This window comes from Salminus brasiliensis, chromosome 22 (assembly GCF_030463535.1).
Source record: "Salminus brasiliensis chromosome 22, fSalBra1.hap2, whole genome shotgun sequence".
NCBI classification, from domain to species: domain Eukaryota; kingdom Metazoa; phylum Chordata; class Actinopteri; order Characiformes; family Bryconidae; genus Salminus; species Salminus brasiliensis.
This window is the reverse complement of record NC_132899.1, coordinates 26,317,301-26,338,878: the sequence shown is the minus strand read 5'-3', so window position 1 is coordinate 26,338,878 and position 21,578 is coordinate 26,317,301. Positions and strand designations below refer to the sequence as shown.

At 39.1% G+C, this 21,578-nt stretch overlaps 1 protein-coding gene across 2 annotated transcripts in view; it reads right to left on the bottom strand.

The window, feature by feature from the left end:
• The window catches only part of pcdh15b (protocadherin-related 15b), a 218,693-nt gene that overhangs the window by 28,045 nt on the left and 169,070 nt on the right, over positions 1 to 21,578 (bottom strand). For both annotated transcript variants that reach the window (XM_072666593.1, XM_072666592.1), the window contains 2 exons: positions 4,547 to 4,656; positions 2,452 to 2,592 (listed from right to left, as the gene is read on the bottom strand). In XM_072666593.1, coding sequence (XP_072522694.1) covers positions 2,452 to 2,592; positions 4,547 to 4,656 — 251 coding nt within the window. The remainder of the gene's footprint in view (positions 1 to 2,451; positions 2,593 to 4,546; positions 4,657 to 21,578) is intronic.

Below are 21,578 nucleotides of genomic sequence, written 5' to 3'. Positions count from 1 at the left end.
TTTTGTCAGCCCAGGTTTGTTGTACGGAAAGCACTTCTATTTAATCAATAATTAGAGTGCATTTTCATTTATTACCTTGTGTGATAAAAAACAGTTAACCAATTAAACCCTAACTTAATGATTCAGTTATTAATCCTAAAGTGGCAGACATTTTTTGGAGTGCCACTGGGTTCTGTTTTAGAGCCTATAAAAGAGATGTAAATTATAACTGTGAGCACACATGGTTTAAATGGTTTAATATGTTAGTATTCAAAGGCATAAATAAAACCATGTGTGTCCTGAAATTTGTTTCTTTAGTAAACAAACTAGTAAACATGGAAGAACATGAAAAGAACCTCTTATGGACAAACACATGCTGTTATTTTTCTCATGGCATATTTAAACAAGTTAAAAGGGAACACCTATGAAGGAAAGTCTCTGAATGGGCCGAAGCCAAGACACTCGGTCCGACTGTATTAATCATGGCGTGAAGAAACAAAAAGCTCATCCGATTTGATAGAGTGGACTCCTATACATAGCAAAACACTGCTTGGCAGTTTACATTCCGTTCTGTCATTTCAGCAGAATGCTGAGTCATGTTGTGTTGCAGTGAGGGACAGCAGGAGCAATAGCATCATTCATCATCTGACAGAATGCAGCTCTGATGCCAAATAGGGGGCTTCCAGAACTTTCTTGTCTCATCCCCATTGTAACTCAACATGAAGCACTCAGCCATGGAATGTAGAGGCAGCACACAGCAATGCTACACGGGAGGTGCCACTTGTGCATAGCTACAGGCTAAACTGAAGTCCTGAAATGCTGAAGTATTTTTATTAATCGAATGAAAGGCATTTAATCCACTAGGTTCGAGAGGCCATGTATCCTCCTCTGGCCAAAATAAACAAACAACGTGGCTTGCTTTCACGCTACCTCCTCTGCATTTAGAGTTGGAGAATTGCCTAATGTTCCGGAGGCTTCATCAGTTCATGGAGTAATGAAGAAAAACATGGGCCGATCAAAATTGCTGCCAGATCACGCAAATGTCACGCTTCACCAGCACAGGCTCTGTTCAAAGAAAGTGTGTGGGCGAAGCGAGCGTGTCTGACATGCGCATGCTTCTCATCTTAATTGGCTTTCAAAATACTGATGAGATGTAATCAAAATCAGACTCTACTGTGGCGGTCCTAAGCGTGTTTACATACTGAGGCTAACGAGATAAATAAAGTAGCGCCTCCAGCGACCTCAACGCACCAATCAAAATTCTCTCATTAATCGATTGTATGTGAAACTTATTGGCAAAAATAATTATGCACTAAAGGACCATGCTACTGCAATTAGTTGCAAAAGACACAATAAACCCTCCAACTTCTCTAGTCAATCAACCAACCACTAACAACTAGAGACTCAATAGGGAGGAAGTTACACTGTTGCTGGACATTGCACCTTTGTGGAATTGCGCTGTTCACGCCATGAAAAAAACAGGCAAACAGGCTGAATGCCTTCAAGCGTGAAAAAAAACTCCATCTGATTAATCTATATAGTTCAATAAAACTCTCTTTTCTATCTACTTGTTTTTACCTAATCTGTTTGCCAAGTAAACTCCCCAGCTTAGTACATAGAACAATGTTCCAGTCATTAGACATTGAAACAGTGTCAATCTAGTCTAGACTAAAATCTGTTAGATAAAGAAATGCAGATCTGGGACTTTATGTACATTTTGTAGTTAACTGGGATGTTAACTGGTGGAAGAGAGGAGACCATTTCTCAGGAAAACCTCATGTCTGTGCTTTTGTCTGGCTCTTCCTTTTAAGCTAGGCGGTTATAGCGAGGCCTGTCAGAGTCACTGTGTGCATTCTGACTCTGTTTTTCTTTACTTATTGAGTTCAGACATCAAATATCTCTCTGTATTTTTCTTTCTACCAAGCTGAACTGAACTCCTGTCTGGGAGCTGCCTGCATGCACATCACATTATCCCGCCAAGCCACAAAACCCCACCAGCATGCTCCACTCATCCCTTTTACTAAAACCTATTCTAACATAACTAACTATGCTGAGTTCTTTACATATTTAAATTAACATGACTTTCATGCCATCCACTTTATGAGTGACTGGTGAAAAGAGTTCTGCATATGTCTTCTGCAATAGTTTCTGCAAAACTCAAACTGGTGCACTTTCACTGTCCAAATATTTGGTGTGCACGTGTTTGAATTAATTTTATTAAGGTCTGAATAAATGGTCTTTGCAGTAAGTCCTTAGGTTAAATAAGCTAAATAATACCCATCAAAGAGTTTTCCTAGAACTGCATGCCTGAGCCAAAAACCATTAGGAACCTTCATTTTAAGACTATGACATGTTAGGTCTGTAAGGTGTTTATTATTATAAAATTAAGATAAATACCCTAAAAAGAAACCCTAAGAGACTTTGTGATTTAAAAAAAAAACAACGAAAGTACAGCTCTGATGGTTATCTCACTTTTAGAAGGTGCGCGCAGGTTGGATGAGACCACTCTCATAGAGTCAGCCTCCACACGCAGGATGTAGCTGCTGTTGCTTTCATAGTCCAGTGGCTTGGCTGTGCTGATGACTCCACTGTGGTTGTTCAGTGCGAATTTGCCTGTGGGAACATGGGGAGGTTGTGTAAAGAGGAAGCTGTATACTAGATTTCATTTATAATTACAAGTGTTAGTAATTGAAGGTGAAATATTCCATTAGTCTTAGTCTAAAAGCCATCTCTTGCTAATGCTAATTTGAATTTCAGATGCAAGACACCATTACGATTCATTAAGGATTATTCCTGCACTTAGATGATGTCACCATGTTAAACACTTCGGATTCAGCAACTTTGAGGAACACGTTGATTACCTTATCCTGCTGCTTTTATGCCCTCTAATGAAAATGGCACTTTGATTATCCGTGTTTTCTGATCTAGCTTGATGAGAAAGAACCAAAACCAATTCCCTTCATTTCCGACTGGCTCCAGATGTATTCAAATGCGAATCCCAATATGGCAGGTAATTTCATCTGAACACACTCTAAGCACAAGGTTTAATCATGCTTATGATGGGCCTCTCTCTTTGTCTTTCTGTACACCTCTCTCTCCCTCCACAGACAACATCAGCAATAAGGAACTCTTCCTCAAACAAAGAGCTGTGGAGCTCTCTCAGCAGCTGTGCGCAGCTTTCCTTCTGTTATGCCAGTCATTGTGCAAGTCAAAGTGTTATATTATCAGATAAGTGGGGTTGACTTGCACTTACTCTGCAGAAAACAGACATTAAACCAGTGAGAAATGAGAAAGGAGAACTTAAAAAGTTAAAAAGTTAAATCTGGCTGCAGCTTGTAGGGGAGGCGCTCCCAGCAGCTTTAAAAGCTGGGCTCCTGCAGGCACAAGGTAGAGAGAAAGCAGCCTCCAGACTAAAGAGAGCAATTGAGATACTCACAAAAGACTCCACTACTGTAGAGTTTTTTGGGTTTTTGTCTGGTGCACAATTTTGGTGACTCATACTGCTGTCTGTTTGTGTCTCGGAGTTTGACTTGGACATCCAGTCATGTGACTCGACCTCTTCCTGGACTGAGATCTCAGATGCAAAATACATATATACGACAATATTTCTACATTCGTGTAGCGTCCTGAGAAGCTTTGCTTGGTGGTGTGATATTAACATTTAAATGTATTAACCTCTAACCACCTCCATTTGGCTTGCAAATGTTTTATTGTTAATGTTTTGTGATTCTATACAATTCTGGTATATTTTATTTGGTCTCCCAAATTTTTACCCTTGGTTTACCTTCCATGAATTCTCCTTTATTTTATTTTTTAACATTTTTATAATTCATTTCAATGTATTTTTGTGTGAAATGTAGCCATTATGATGATCTTGTTTGGTCTGCATCAAACATATTTTTAAAATTTGTAACAGTCTTGATAGCCTGACCAGTCTTGATAGCACATCTATAGCCCTGCAACTTCCAGGACGAGTTAAGAAGGTGCTCAGACTAGTAAAACCATACAACAGCTGTACAAACATAAAATAAAACACAGGTTCAGCGTGACGGTGTACCCCTGCACCATTGAGAGTTTTCTAACCAACTCTGTTACAGTGTGGTCCGTCAGTTCCAGCTCCCTGCCATCGGAGACGTTCACCCCAGCGCTGCATGTGCAGCATTATCAAGGACTAACCTCCTCCCATCCAAGAGGAGATACAAGAGCATCTGTGCCAGAACCAGCTTCTTTCCATCAAATATTACTCAGCCAAACCACACACTACACCGTTAAACACTACATGAACTGTACATACTGGTTTCATTTGACCATAGCATTCACTATATTTACAATACTACTCATAATTATGAACTTTCCTGAACTCTGTGATATATAATAGTTTTACTGGGAGGGTAATTTTTTGCTTTTTTTGCTGTGTGCATTGAATTACATCCCCCTCAAATCAAGCCTGGATAATTATTAAAATTAGGCTTTATTTGTTTGAGACCATTTCAGTGGTGGCCTACATTAGCTCTTTAATAACAGATACAGGCTTATTCTGTAGTGTGCAGGTAAAGTAGGTACTCACCCCCTTCATTCCCCTCAACAATGGAGTAGACAATGCTCTGATTTATGGCAGCAGCAAGGATGATCCCCACCACCCTGCCTACAGGAGCATTTTCACTGACTGGTGGAAACCTGTAAACACACACACACACACACACACATACATATACACACACAGTGAATGTGTATGGAAGCATTTCAGATCATGCATTAGCACATGCTAGTCCTTAACCAGTCTATAACAGAATATATTGATCTCAGTAGCAGATGCAGGCCGTGTGTGTTTTTCTCCCCAAGTGGATTCATATCCTTTCACCCAAGGACATGAATACGCTTTCTTTTGTGTGATGCGGAGGGATAACAATGACACGCAAGCAGAGTTACTGGCAGGGAATCAATGGCCCCGGCTGCCAGACGGCTTGATTATTTCACACGCGGCATCCTGGCTGAGAGCGCGACTCCCATCTCATTTTATGAAACAAACTCAATTCATTTGGCCCGTAACAGCCTTCCCCAGTACATTTTTAAGGAAAAAAAAACAACAACAAAAACACCACAAGTAATTAATCAGCTAGGATAGTTAACAGAGTCTCCAGAGTGCTCGGTGGACCAGAGGAATTAAAGCAACACTCCAGCGTTTTTCAAGCTAATCACTCTGCATCTGTTTAGATGTGTTCCTTCATACTTAGAAAAGAAATGAGAGCTTGTAAATGAAAAAACCCAAAAACAACATTTAGCATGGAAGTCACTGGGCAGTTGTTAAATTCCATCTGTAAATCCATCAATACATTTCTTGAACTTAAGCTCTGCCTAATCACATATGGATAATATAAATCTTAGGGAAAGCAAAAGTAACCAGAACTTGACAGTGCTGCTCCAGTATTCAAATGTTGGACCCATCCTAAGACCTGTAGAGTCAGAATGTAACAGTTGTACACTGGTAAAAGTGTAAGTTCTTTGAAGAACTTATGGAGGTTCTTTCATTTAAACCGTTGGCGGTTTCCTTAAAGGTTCCTCTAAGCATCTTAAGAGGTTCCTCAACAGTTTTGTTCTTCAAGGATCTTATACTTTTAACAGTGTAGTTCCAAAACGTACATTATAAATGAGTTGTATATCATCGCTTTCGGATCAAGTCTTCGTATCTCCAAAAGATACGTAACTTTACAGAAAAGTAACTTTACAGAAGGAAGAAGATGGAAGTGTAAGTAAATGTAAAAAGATTTTATGTAACTCTAGACCACTTCTATTTGATATTACATTATATATTACACTATATATTACATTATATAGGCAAATGTATTGGGACACCTGCTCATTTATAGTTTCTTCGGAAATCGTAAAGGGTATTAAAAAAGAGTTGGAATAACTGTCTCAGGGAAGAAGGCTTTCTACTACATTCTGGAGGAGCATTGCTGTGAGGATTTGCTTGCATTCAGCAAGAGCAGTAGTGAGGTCAGGATGTCGGATGATCACCACCCCAACTCATCTGCAACTTCCCAGCTCATTCCAAAAGTACTGGACGGAGCACCAACGTTCCAGAGAACACACTTTCACTGCTCCACAGCTCAGCTCCAATGCTGGGGGTCTTTATATCCCTCTAGCCCACACCTGACATTAGGCATGGTGCCAAAAGGTTAATGTTTAGCTGCTCCAAAGAGTCATATTCTACTGGCAGTAGTTCACTGTAGGGACTAGACAAGCTGTGTGTGTGCATTGGCATATCACAATGCATTCATTATACATACAATCTTACTCGCCCAAACTTTTGCACCGACTGTATAACACGATTGCATATTCTTGTCTTATTAAGGCATTGTGCTTCATTCTTTGGATTAATATGTATCTGTTTATTTTCAATTATTCACCTAAGAAACCATTGCAACTACTTAGTGTTGTAATAGCAACCACTTGGAACCGCATAGCAACCTCTAAACAACTTCACTGCATCTTTCCTACTACACTCTAGCAACCAATTGGCAACCAGTTGGAACATCATAGCAAGTAAACAGCAAAGCAACTAGCAACAGCGTGGTCCTCACCTAGCAACCGAATTAACAAATACCAAGGATGCCTTAGCAAACAAATTGAAATAGGATAGCTACTGCTTGAAACAGCATAGAAACTGTCTAGCAACCCCATATCATGAACAATCCATTAACCTAAAACCTTTTCCAGGCCAACTTTCAAGTTGGAATGATAAACTTTTTTCTTTCTAATAACTTTGTAATGAAATTAGAATCTATATGAAACTAGAATCTTACGATATGAACTCATATGTAATTACTTACATACTGCATTTGCTTCCATAAGCATGTAATTATGCAGTTACTTAATTACTATTCTTCTAAAGGTTAACACATTAGTTTTAAGATACTGCAGTTGAAGGGCAGGCGTTGAGTATGGCTGCAGAATTCCGAGTGATTCATGCATTGTTTTGCTCAGGCAAAGAGCTTGCCAGGCCAGAATTCTGCCAGAATCTTTTGTTTCCCAGAAAAATGTTTTCTGCAGTCCATTCTTTTGCTTAAGACTGATGTTATGGTCCATGCAAACTCAGAGGCCGATTTGTTTCCCCAGGTACTGGAAGAGGAGATACACTTGAGCTTTTGTTATTCTGGACGCTAGCTTCCTCAGTCCTAGTAATCCCTGCTTAAACACTTGTCTGCCACGCAACACACACACACAGACACACACCCTCTGCCTTGGTCTCTTCAACCGGGTCCTTCTTGCCAGGGCCGTGATGTGCTGGGTTTGCCTAGATAAGAGTGAATTCTGCTGCTTTCTCTCAGTACGCTCACACCGCTCTAATGATTGCTCCACACCAGCACATGCTTAAGTACGGGAGAGTAATGAGGTCCTCTGAGCCAGGCCTAAGTCCCCACAACCTCCAACACACCAACACCACTTCTTTACATCCTCACACACCCACTCCACCTCAACAAGAAATGCACTCTGTAATAGAGCTCATTTCTTTTATACACAGCGGACACTGTATTAGATATCCCACCTTGCTGGAGCAAAGTGGGAGACTGTAGTTCATCTGTTGATGCAAAATATGTGTATACAATTCTCTAGCACAGTGATCTGCTTGCACATGGACACAAGAACTTTTTTCGACCACAATTCATCATGTGCATATAAAAAATAATGATCCTAATAAAAATAAAATGCAAAAAGTGCAACATTTTTCAATTAAAACAAACTAATAATAGAGTCCATTATTATATCAGTGATATTGGTTTGTGAAATATGATATGATTTAACGTTTGTATACTTTAGCAACATTACTGAAATGATTGGTTATTGGTCATGCCAATAAAGCCAACCTGAAATTAAATTAAATCTAGTCCAAAATGTATCAGGGTATGCAATGAAGGTAACCCAATTTACATACAGTTACATTTCTTCCTCTTACGAGTTTTTTCCTTTGGAAATTGAATTCTTCAATTGTGCAAAGACAGTGTCTATAATCTCCATAAAATTACTAACCAAATGGGATGCTCTGGAGCAGTCACACCTGAGCCTAATGTCAAGTGTAGGCTAGAGGGGTAAAACTATAGAAATACAGATACGGTAACAGACATTTTGACCAGTGGTGCCCAAATTGTTGCATGCCAAAGTCCAGCAATGATTATCATTGACAGGAAGTGAATGATGTTGATTATTGTACTACATATCTACTCTTAACAGGACAAGCATGAACACTTGTTTACCAAATTTACACAAATTTACTGTCTGCCTCTAACCTGTTCCAGCTGCAGCTCTGCCTCCCTTCAACACAAGAGCTGAAAGTTAGAGTCTACTCTAAGAGTCCAGAGCGAGGCATCACAAGCTTCACGTTTTTACCAAGAAGAAGAAGCAGCACAAGAAGCAGCAGAAGAAGATGCAAATGCAGAAGAGGACGCTGTAGAAGCAACAAGGGCGCTTCAGTTGTGTCCCATCAGACCAGGGGATCAACCCAGCGACTTTATAGTTCCAAGGCTGCTTCTCTAACCTTCAGGGCATGGCTGCCCCAAACCTACTCTTGGTATTGAACTGTGTGACTTTGAGTAGAATTTAGTGATACAAGCTATTCGAATTATTTTCCAAACATTGTCCAGTCTCTACTTATAATGTCTGTGGCTGTGGAGAGTACCTACCAATAGTGGTCAGAAGAGGGCCTATCTATGAATCTCGATCTAAACAAGCACCTGTGGGATGTGCTGGAACAACAAGTCCAATCCAGATACCACAGGGCACCTACAGTGGTCTTGCAAAATCCATGACTTGAGAGGTCAGAGCTATTTTGGTGGCACACAGAAGACCAACAGCATTTTAGGCAGGTGGCTATTATGTTTTGGCTAACTGGTATATAAGCCACCATGCCTAAGTACCAGGGTATTACAATTTGACTACAGTAAAGCAGTTGTTGCACTTGTATCAGCAACTCAACTAACTTTACACTATTATGTTAGCTTTACTGTTATGTTGATAATGTTTTACTACCAAAAACTGGTCAACAGTGGTCCTGTAGAAACAGATCACTTATAGATGGGGTACAGTGTGGCTGAAACATTAGGCATGACATGATAAATTGTGCTGCAACTATATGTACGTTAAAGGCTGTATAAGGTAAATGGACCTTATAAAGTAGCTAGCGAGTGGTAGCACAAGGCAGGGGTTTTCATAACATTCAAAGGCTCCCTAAATTCCCCAACCGTCAACTCCCTCAGCTAACTGCCAATATGCTGTTTAAATTAGTACTCTAGAATAGGGAAAGCACTGTTCCAGTGTTCTAGGATTGGGCTTTAAACTCGAAGTTGTGGGTTGTTTGATGCTGTGTGTGATTAATATAACATACTGAAAATACAATATCTTTAGGGCTTAGGAAAGTTCAGCCCTTGAGATTCTTCTGATGTGGGAATGAGAGATGATAGAGATATTGCAGCTTACATAAAACAACAGGCCTGAGGCTTTTATGTAGACTGAATTATTTTTCTTTTACGACATGTTCACTTGCAAAATCTAATCTACATTATACGTCCTTTGATCAGGATCACTGCTAAATTTGTTCGAAAACACAAGACATTCAACTGGTAATATTCAGTTCACATTCAACAGGACATTTAATCCAGGTTTTGAATAATGCATCACACTTGTTATTAGCAATACCTAAATCAATCCCCTTGAATGGAAATTAATTTGAAGACAAAAACCCCTAGAACACGTCAAAATCCTTGCAAAGCAAACAATGTCGCAAATCCCTGTATTAAATTTACAAACAGAAGACCACTGGCAACGTATGTTGATTTGCAGTCAGTGGTAAGATTTTTTTGGTAAATCACAGACGCTGTGTACTAGCAGGGAGGGATACTGTCTCTGCTCATATTCATACCATGAATGTACATTCAATTGAGAACTCTCAAGAAACCCCAGGCTTTGTTTTTTTTGGCATGTAATGAAAGAAACTGTGCGCCGGCATCCAAGCACAAAATAGGAACATAAGTTATCTAATGCGCTCCAGAGAAGAGCTGGCTGATAGTGACTTGGCATGGGTTTGCCATAACTTAATTTCTTTGTATGAATAGGCGTATGTCACTGCACACAACGCATACTGAACGCACATTAGAAAATCCACTTTAAGTGATTGCCATGGGAACTGAACTACCTAAAGGCATTGTTGGCTTAGAAATCTTTGTGTATTGAGGTAGCCTCTGAGTCAACTCTTACTTAATAATGGTTAAAGAAATATTTTCCTTAAAATGTACTTGCGGCCAATAATGCCGTGACCTAGTAATAAGTTAATAATGCCAAACTAGCATTATGCAAATAAAGCACTTTAGTCATTCTCGAGAAATTGGAAATTGGGCTCTACCCCAAACCTGACCTGAGTCTAACAAAATCTGTCAATCTTACCAAACCTGCTGTTTTATTCACTTTCAATTTTCCACACATGCACACACTTACACAAACAGAGAAAAGTGCCATAAATATTGACTGAAAGGTTACAGCTTTTTCCACGCTTTCCTCAGGGACTCAACTCACTCATACATGCAAGATTACAAATTGATTAAGGAATGCTGAACCCACATCCTTAGAAATATTTAAAAAAACAACAAAAAAACTTGCAATGCTCATTAGTTACATATTATTGTCTTCAGACAATTAGTCCACCTAGCTCTTTAAACTACTGCTACCAACCTTGCAAACATTGTTCAATATTATATTTTATCTGTATTTTAATTAAGTGTGCAGCTACTGTATTTGCTAGGGATTATGCCCTGCATAAAAATATGACCTATGTGAGAGTGTATGTTCACTGTTTAATAAACTGTAATTTGCACTACTGTCTGCTCAAAATAAAAGGCAAGGAAAGACTTACGGCCTTATGCATTTGAGAGGTTTCGATTGTACTTGAACTTGACTTAGCACCTCCTGCCTGACCAGCTGTCAAGGTAGTTGTAGTGCTCCTGACTGTAAAAACTTTTTAATTTGCTTTTTCTGAGCCCATCACAAGTATCATCATAGCACTTTCAAACTGGCATCACTGTTTTGATGTGCTTTGTCAATTTGTTGGCAAACCTCCCATTGCCATTGTCTAGAGCTAGGAAACGGCATCTGAACTGCTGCGGCCTTCCTTTAAAGGATAAAACTGTAAGCTTAGCTCCTAATCCGGCTAGCTTTCGGCTTTTACTCCCAACTTCCCATTGTTAACAACTAGTACATAACAGTGAGCTGTCGCATTGAGGCCCAGTGATCCAGCGCAACAAGTGGCCAAAGCCAGCTCTGTACCCACTCAAGAGTCAACCCCCCACTGTGTCGGCACTTACTGTGCAACAAAAACAAGACAGCACTGCTTCTCTGCGAACCCTGCCGACCTCTTTCAAGCTAAAGAGCTCTTTTTTGCTGCTATAAAGGTTGTGCCCACAGATTAGGCGCTGACCTTTTCAAACTGTTTGCAATCGGTGCTGTTGGCAACCAGGTGGCATACTGCGCCTGTCCTTTCTGAACAAGAGGTAAAGGGCAAGCTTCCTCCTTGTTAACTCTGTGGTGGTAGAAGTGGGCGGCGGAGGTCGCTGAGGTGAGCGAATTGTCCCACTGTCATTCAAAAACAGTTTCCACTCAAGCAGAATGTATTAATACAGAGTTGTGTAGCTATTATGTACCCAGTGTTGTGCAAGAGAGAACATTAACTATGACTACTGCTTTACAAACTGAGATTCCCTGCAATTTAGTGCTACACGGAGGCCATTTTAACACCTTCCAGCTCGAGGAACACAAGGTCCAAGGGTCAGCACAATCAATTAGAAAACTGTCCAGAAAAGACATGAGAGTATGTAAGTAGAGCAGCTGTTCCTAGGTCCAGGTACCTTGCTTATATTTTGGTGGTTTCCTGCACTTAGCCATCCGATCCAACTAATCAGCTAGTCTTTTCTGATTTGAAGTGTGTGTTAGAGCAAGAAAACAATAAATATGGATCTACACTGTTAAATTAAAGGTTCTTCATAGAAATGCAATAGAAGAACATGTAGGGTTTTCTGAAGTCTTTCAGTGAATGGCTCTATATGGTGATGTGTGAAGAAAATTCTATTTTAAGAACAACAAATTTCACAAATTTCTACATTATGTGAAGGCTGAGGTTATACCGTCTAGTAACCTATGTTTCAAAGAACTTACATGAGCAGAAGCTTTTTTATGTATCAGTCAGGAACAGTTTGGCCAAATCTTTCTATACAAACATGCCTTACACTGTTCTATGGTATCTTCATAGAAATACCCTCGAATTAAATTTACTCTTACAAGGACTGACAATATTACAGCAGATACAAAAAAGGTCCATGAATAACCCAAGTGGCAAAACTAGACATTACACTTGAAAGCTCTAGTAGATATTACTACATCCGTTGTACTTGTGGTTGAGAGCAATTCACTTCATTTACATATACAGCGCACTTTTGAGTGTTTACCAATTACATCAGCGAGTGTCCCACCACAAGATAAGAGCGTTTAAAGGATCAATTATTAAACCCTTTTTGCATGTGTAATGAGAGGACAAGAAGGAAGCATAGATGAGCACTTCCGTTTGACGGAGCCATTCTTGAATTAAAGTATAAGAAGCCATCAAGACGATTTATCTGCAACGCATTCCAAACTTGCAAGCGTGTTAGATCATCAAAGTGATCAAAGACAAACCGCTACATCACTCCAACCAATTATAAACAGCAAACGATATGGCAACGGATGTCATTTAGGGCCATACACAGACATTAAAAGATTATGTGACAGTAAAGCCATTATGTGAGTTACACTGTTTCTATGCTTGTGTTAAATGTGATGCTTAGTTACTGAGCTTCAGCATGGAAAAACAACCCGATATGAATGAGGGCTTTGTTCAGCACAGAATCTGCATGAGCATGGCAACATTATCCATACTACTGTATGAGTTTACAAGATAAGACAAAATGCTCAGGGGTGACAGTTTTACTCCAAATATATTTAGTAAATTATTTATTTAATGTTTGGATGAATCTTGATTGTCTACGGTGAAGGGGAATAATAACATTCAGACAACATGAACCCTGATGTGGCCATGATAGTTAGAAAGTTACCAAGGTGCTGACTCCACTCACTGAGGGAAGACTTATTCAAGAAGTTAATTTGCTGCTGGAAGTCATATTAAACTGAGAAAATGATGTTTTTTGTACACAGGATAACCACTGTAACCATGTCATTTCTATGGCCCTATTGAGGAATGACACTCAGTAGCCACATTATAAGGTCTCCTCCTCATTATCAGATGGATGAAAAAAAAACAATCATGTTTTTCAAAAGATTTACAGCACACAACTCCCATCTCTTTGCAACAGTGTATTCAGAAGAGCATCTCTGACAGGGCAAAGGCATTAAAAGCTTAAATAAAATAAAACCATTCAAAGTTGTGTTTTTACTTCAATTTTGTTATAGTATTCAAATGTAGTTAAATAACTGATCACATACAGCACTAAATGAATTTTATTTAATGTGCATTCAGGTTGGATTCAATGTTACTAGAATATGAATGTACTGGGATATACACTTCCCCCCCACAGAAATTGTTCTGCATATTTTTAATATACACTACATTGCCAAAAGTATTCGCTCGCCTGCCTTCGCACGCATATGAACTTGAGTGACATCCCATTCTTAATCCTTAGGGTTTATTATGATGTCAGGTCCTTTGCAGCTATAACATCTTCAACTCTTCTGGGTAAGCTTTCCTCAAGGTTTAGGTTTATTATAGAGTTTGGTGTTTATGGGAATTTTTTACCATTCTTCCAGAAGCGCATTTGTCAGATACTGATGTTGGACTCACAAATTCATTTCAAAGGTGTTCTATCCGGTTGAGGTCAGGACTCTGTGCAGGCCAGTCAAGTTCTTCTACACCAAACTGTCTCATCCATGTCTTTATGGACCTTGCTTTGTGCACTGGTGCGCAGTCATGTTGGAACAGAAAGGGGTCGTCTCCAAAATGTTCCTACAAAGTTGGGAGCATGATATTGACCAAAACCTCTTGGTATGCTGAAGCATTTAGAGTTCCTTTCACTGGAACTAAACCCAACTCCTGAAAAACAACCCCACAACATAATCCCCCTCCATCCAACTTTACATTTGGCACAATGCAGTTTGACAAGTAACATTCTCAATTATAAACAGCAAACGATATGGCAACGGATGTCATTTAGGGCCATACACAGACATTAAAAGATTATGTGACAGTAAAGCCATTATGTGAGTTACACTGTTTCTATGCTTGTGTTAAATGTGATGCTTAGTTACTGAGCTTCAGCATGGAAAAACAACCCGATATGAATGAGGGCTTTGTTCAGCACAGAATCTGCATGAGCATGGCAACATTATCCATACTACTGTATGAGTTTACAAGATAAGACAAAATGCTCAGGGGTGACAGTTTTACTCCAAATATATTTAGTAAATTATTTATTTAATGTTTGGATGAATCTTGATTGTCTACGGTGAAGGGGAATAATAACATTCAGACAACATGAACCCTGATGTGGCCATGATAGTTAGAAAGTTACCAAGGTGCTGACTCCACTCACTGAGGGAAGACTTATTCAAGAAGTTAATTTGCTGCTGGAAGTCATATTAAACTGAGAAAATGATGTTTTTTGTACACAGGATAACCACTGTAACCATGTCATTTCTATGGCCCTATTGAGGAATGACACTCAGTAGCCACATTATAAGGTCTCCTCCTCATTATCAGATGGATGAAAAAAAAACAATCATGTTTTTCAAAAGATTTACAGCACACAACTCCCATCTCTTTGCAACAGTGTATTCAGAAGAGCATCTCTGACAGGGCAAAGGCATTAAAAGCTTAAATAAAATAAAACCATTCAAAGTTGTGTTTTTACTTCAATTTTGTTATAGTATTCAAATGTAGTTAAATAACTGATCACATACAGCACTAAATGAATTTTATTTAATGTGCATTCAGGTTGGATTCAATGTTACTAGAATATGAATGTACTGGGATATACACTTCCCCCCCACAGAAATTGTTCTGCATATTTTTAATATACACTACATTGCCAAAAGTATTCGCTCGCCTGCCTTCGCACGCATATGAACTTGAGTGACATCCCATTCTTAATCCTTAGGGTTTATTATGATGTCAGGTCCTTTGCAGCTATAACATCTTCAACTCTTCTGGGTAAGCTTTCCTCAAGGTTTAGGTTTATTATAGAGTTTGGTGTTTATGGGAATTTTTTACCATTCTTCCAGAAGCGCATTTGTCAGATACTGATGTTGGACTCACAAATTCATTTCAAAGGTGTTCTATCCGGTTGAGGTCAGGACTCTGTGCAGGCCAGTCAAGTTCTTCTACACCAAACTGTCTCATCCATGTCTTTATGGACCTTGCTTTGTGCACTGGTGCGCAGTCATGTTGGAACAGAAAGGGGTCGTCTCCAAAATGTTCCTACAAAGTTGGGAGCATGATATTGACCAAAACCTCTTGGTATGCTGAAGCATTTAGAGTTCCTTTCACTGGAACTAAACCCAACTCCTGAAAAACAACCCCACAACATAATCCCCCTCCATCCAACTTTACATTTGGCACAATGCAGTTTGACAAGTAACATTCTCCTGGCAATCGGCACACCCAAACTCGTCCATCAAAATGCCAGAGATTTGTCAGTCCAGAGAACACGTCTCCACTGTGGTGCTTTACACCATTGCATCCGACGCTTTGCATTCCATTAAGCTCTCTACGCACTGTTCTTGAGCTAATCTGAAGGCCACATGAAGTTTGGAGGTATGTAGCAATATTAGTTATAATACAACGGACAGTTGACTGTGGAATATTTAGTAGCGAGGAAATTTCATGACCGGACTTGCACAGGTGGCATCCCATCACGGTACCACACTTGTAGCAGTAGTATGCATACCTAGGTGCTTGGTTTTATACACCTGTGGCCATGGAATTTATTTAAAACACCTGAATTTAAATATTTGGACAAACCCTTAACCCTAAATTTGCCTTTAAAGGAACCTGGAAAAATTGGAGTCAGATTTTAGAAATTTGTAACATTTCCTTGTGTAAACGCAACTTTAGTCATAGTGACGAATTGTTTTGGTGCTTTGGTCAGTTTCCCACAAACCCATTGATGAATGCACGAATCCACTAATTACAAATGAGAGGCAAATGATGGACACACAAATCCACCAATGAGACACAGTGAGAGGCAGGAGATGAGTTTTTGAGTGTCAATTGGTCAGTTTCACAAAATAATATGGATGTGAATCACATATGATCTGGCAATAAGATGCAATCGAAACCTACAGACTACAGACTGCATTTCTGAGTTGTATTACTGTGAATAAACATCCTTATATATTATCCATATTTATATAATTAATATTAATAAATACATAATATTAATAAGAATATAGAGAAACAGCAGAATTGACGCACCAGAATGTTTGTAGACTCCAGAGGGGTAAATATATGGAAATGTACTCTTTTACAATTTACAATTAATGGAGGTAAAATATCTAAAGAAGAACTGTCTTTTATAAAATATAAGATATAGAAATGCAATTTTCTTGTGAGGAAAAAGTTAGGACACCCTTTGACCTAATAGCTTGCAATTCCCCTGGCTGAAATACCTTTAGTTTCCTACAATGATCTACCAGACTACAAGAGCTAAAGTTTGATTTACTTCTCTATGCAAAATTCTTTCACCTGTGTGACGTTTCAGCTTAGATTTTTTTAGCAAGATGATAAAGAATTCCTAGTTGATTCTGTGTTGGAGATCCCAGGCCCTACTGCAGAAAAAGACAGAACTATAACATTTCCACCTCCATGCCTCACAGTTGATACAGGTTCTTGTGCTCAAATGCAGTGTCTGGATTAAGCCAAACATGTCCTCTGTTACTGTGTCCAAATAATTCAACTTTGGACTCATCAACTTTAGATATGCATCAACAACCTTCAGAAGGCATCAGATGCTCTTTGGTAATAACACTCACTTTACCAATCAACCAACCAAACTAAATGTTTAAAAAGGTTTAAATAAGTCAGGCTCCTCCACAATCGCCTCTATCCATGTTCTAATCATCTGCAGCAAATGAGATGCACTCGATTCTAATTTTAGGCATTCAAAGTAGTAATAAAAGTGGGGGTGTTGTAACTTTTTCCTGTATGTGTTGCATCTGTATGAGTAAGTTATATTACCTCCCATTATTGTCTTAATTTATGCCATGTCATATAGATGGCAAAAAGAAGGTAAAAAGGATTTGTGTTAGTAAAAGTGTCTGGTGGTGGTGTAATGTGTAGAGAATTTTCAACTTGCTTGCACATTATATTCTTTACCTAAACACCATAGCTGACCATGTTCCACCCTTGCCACAGTCCTTTTCTGCACTATAAAATTCACATGGATGAGTAAATGATGCCTCAAGTACTTTTCCCACTCTTACTGAAGCAGTCATTTGGGTAATTACTTAGTCAGAAGTCTGAAGTACTCTCTGAAGTAACAGTACTTGCGCTCAACTGAATTTTTATGAAGCCTACTAGACCCAGCTCTGTCCATATACCTTATTCCCACCATTATGTACCTCTTGATCTGTCCCTCACTCCATCCCTATCTATGTTAATATATATTCTAGTGCTCCTGCTTGATATGTTTACTTACCCTCATACTTTTTTGTTTACCTTCTGCCCTTGATTCGTCATCATCACTTTGGGTATATTTCTGCCTACTCACTTATGTGATCTCTTAGTCTTTTCAGAATTGACAGATAACACTTTAACTGAAAAATAACACAATAACAAACTGTAAAAATGTAAATGAAGTTATCCGTTTTTTTGAAGAGCATCTTTGTCCTCCAATTTCAAACTTAGTAACACTCATGAAAGCCATGCAAGGGTTCCTCAACTCAGTAACCTTATTAAATATTCCATTAACACGGTTGTCTCCTTTTTATCATCCAACTCTAAAGTCACTTGTCACGCCTGTGCTAGTTTTTCTAGTTATGACCTGTTTCAGTTGTTCTAGCCTAACCTTGTTTTGCCCTGCCATGTGCTTTCTAGCACATGGCTTTGTTTTGTATCTCGTCAGTTCTGGTCACCTCCTGTGCCCAAGTTTTCACACCTGTACCCCGTTCCTTACCACGCCCTCTCGTTCCCTCCAGGTGTTCCTCATCCTTTCTTGTGTATATATACCCCTGTTTCATGCTTGCGTTTGTCTGTCCTTGCACATGGTGTATGTGTCTGTGGTCCCTGGCCTTGATGTGTTCTTGTCAGTCAATTCAGTGTCCAGTGGTTACCTTGCTTAATTCATGTTCCTAAGTGTATCTTGTCATTGTCTGGTTGTTTCAGTGGTTACCTTGCTCAGTTTGTCTGTGTATCTAGTCAGTGTCTCCTTGTTACTGCACTCAGTTTATGTCTGTCTTTCTAGTCAGTGTCTCCTTGTTACCTTGCTCAATTTGTCTGTTTGTCTATTCAGTGTCTCTTTGTTACCTCGCTTGGTTTGTCCTTGAGTTCTCCCTAGTTAGTCCAGTTGTCACTTTGTTTGTTTATGTCCTTATGTTTTTCTTGTCTTAGTCTGGTCCATGGCTTATTAGGTTTATGTTCTTGGGTTTGTCTGGTTAGTGTTTAGAAGTCCCCTTGTTCTTGTTTCTTTGTATCCCGTCTTGCCTTAGTTTCACATATCTGTAAACAAAACTACCTGCGAGTACCTCTGCCTCTGCTTCCTGCCTTCCTACCCACACAGCGGGTAATCCCTGGGCCAGATGTGCCCTTAGATGAACCCCCCTTCTGGGCCCCCTTTTAGGTATGTATGGAAGAAGGAGCCCTCCTCCACCCGAGGCCGCAGGAGATGGGCGAAGGTGAGGTTCCTGGATCTCTCCCTCATTTTAAGGCTTTCCCCTATGGATTGGGGAGGACTTTGAGGGAGAGATAGGGCTTGGTGCGGTTAGTTGTAGTATCCATTATTAAGGAATTACCTAGATCTCCAACAGCCTGTGGGAACTATTACCATTTAGAATAATAATAAAAAAAGAAATCATTGCTGATTCATCACTGCACAAATATACTCCAACATGACACTTGGATGATGCCACACACAAGCCTCATTTCAAATGGCCTAAACTGCAGCACATGCCTTCTAATTACATTCATTAATATGGCTTCTGCCAGCATGTCTGGCTGATAGCAGCACACAGTGGGGTCTGCACATGCTAATAAGTGGAGCTATGCTAATGGTGTGTTTGTTTGCCTGACCCTCCTCTGGTAGAGGCTGCATAACTAAATAACTAATCCTACAGGTGCTGAGCAGCAGAGTGAGGGCCTCCCATAGCCTGAGAGCCTTCATTACATTTCCTCAGTCAGGCTTGGGTTTAGAGGGAAGGGGACCAGCATATGAACCTGCAGCATATTCTAGATTCAGCTAATTGGAGCCTGACCTCCTGAATGCACCAGTTCATGACAGATGACATTTGAACGGCACACTGCTTCGTTTCACCTGGAAGTGCGACACAGCAGAACAAGCCAGCGGCATTACAAACACTCCAAATGAAGGGCGCTAAACGCCCTCTGCTATGCTGTACCTTATTCACCCTGGTGTGAGGTCTAAAGCTCTCAAACTGCGATCCAAGCTTCTCAAAAAGGCAGTGTTGCAATACAGTGAGTAGAAAAATCTTACATTGAGGGTTCAGGCAAAAGTAGATGTTGTGCCCAGATTTTAATGCACCTGTGCTGACTGGGGTATAACTGGGGGTGTAGCATTCTCTTCTTTTTTCCCCTTTTATTTTTATATTTTCTTTCATTTTAGTCATTGGCAAGTTTCACCCACTAACTATATACTAGTCTATTGAGATTACAGCACCTTGACACAGCCCATTTATGCCCTGCCCACCCACACTACTTTCAAATACAATGTTTTTTGTACATTAACCCAAAAAAACACAAGTCGACTTCAGGAAAAAAACACTAGAAACATGAAGGAGGGGCGCCCTATAACCCTGTAATGCTATGTAGTGTTTATTTGACTTTCTGACCTGATTATTTAAACAAATAAAATAGTAACACTTTATATATTTAACTTATTTCAGATTTGATACATCTGGAATGTATTTGTTAAAGAAATTTATTGATTTTACTAGAATTCTTGTAGCTATGCAAATTTTATGCAATCAATTGATTGATTCTGATTTGATTTAATAATTAGACAATTAGACAATTAATTAAAACTTGTATGTATGAAGTATGGTACACTTGGCTTTAAAAGATGTATGGGGATACATCACTGACATTATAATATAGTCTAATATTAGCATTAATCCATGTGAACAAAACCAAGCCTAACACATTTAACACTACTGTGTAAAATTCTTGTTTTGCTTTTATAGTAGATCATGCATGCCAACATTCATTATGCTTTAAGGGGGCAGCAATAAAATGAACACTGATATGTTTTAACAAGGCTGTGTCCTAATGTGGACACTCGGCCAAGGACTTGTTGTGAAGGACGCCTTTATGGCAGAGATAGTGTGGCTGTACCGAAGCTAACTATCCTAGCTGGAGTGGTATAAAAAGCTCTCTGGCACATGCATACTGCCTTCACCTCATGTCAAATTTTGTTCAATTTAAAGATAATGAGAGATATTTTATCTCTATTTTATCTCTAACAGTCTTGCTTAAAAGAAGGGAAGATATTGCTAAAAAGAATGTACCTGCCTGCATTATCTTGCACTGCATGTGTATTTTGATCATTAAGACCATAAACACAAACTTTTTAAAAATATTATAATTAAAAAGACACGCACCATCCCAGTATGCACTTCCCCCGAATTACCCCATTAATAATGATAAGGACTGCATCACAATTATAGAAGTATCGAGGATAAATTCTTCAGATAATTTTATGACATATGCTGTTTTCACAGAAAATACCAATGGAGCACTGAAGTACTTACAAACAAACAAAAACAAAATTTATTTATAAGTGTATATACACTGATCAGCCCGTCAAAGTCAAAATGGAGTATTTGTCTGTTAGGATATATAAGATTCAGCTTACAAATGATTGCAATCAAAACTATTAATAGTCCCAAAATATTACACACACACAAAGCTACACACTTATTTAGCAACAGAAAGAAAGGTTTAGACAACAAGTCCAGCAGTCAGCTAACCATACAGCAGAGCCAGCTCATCTACATGGATTCAATGGTAGTTTGCTTACCTTCAAATGTTTCTTTAAATGCGAGTCTTTTGAAGCTGAAACAATAATTACTGCTGAAAGGCATTACTTACATTGGAGAGTGATGTTCTTTTCCCTTTCACTATTTAAACTTTTACACTCAACTAACTCTGTGTGAGTCACAGAAAAGAAAGAAACAGCAGAATCTCACAAACACATTCATTTAATTACTTGTCATCAAATACAGCTTGTCAGTGTTCTAGAAGTATTGCAGACATCTACAAAATACCCTGCCAAGTATATTGTATATTGTGATATAATTTATTGTAATAACACTAAACATTGTATTGTTGTCCTGCCCTATTT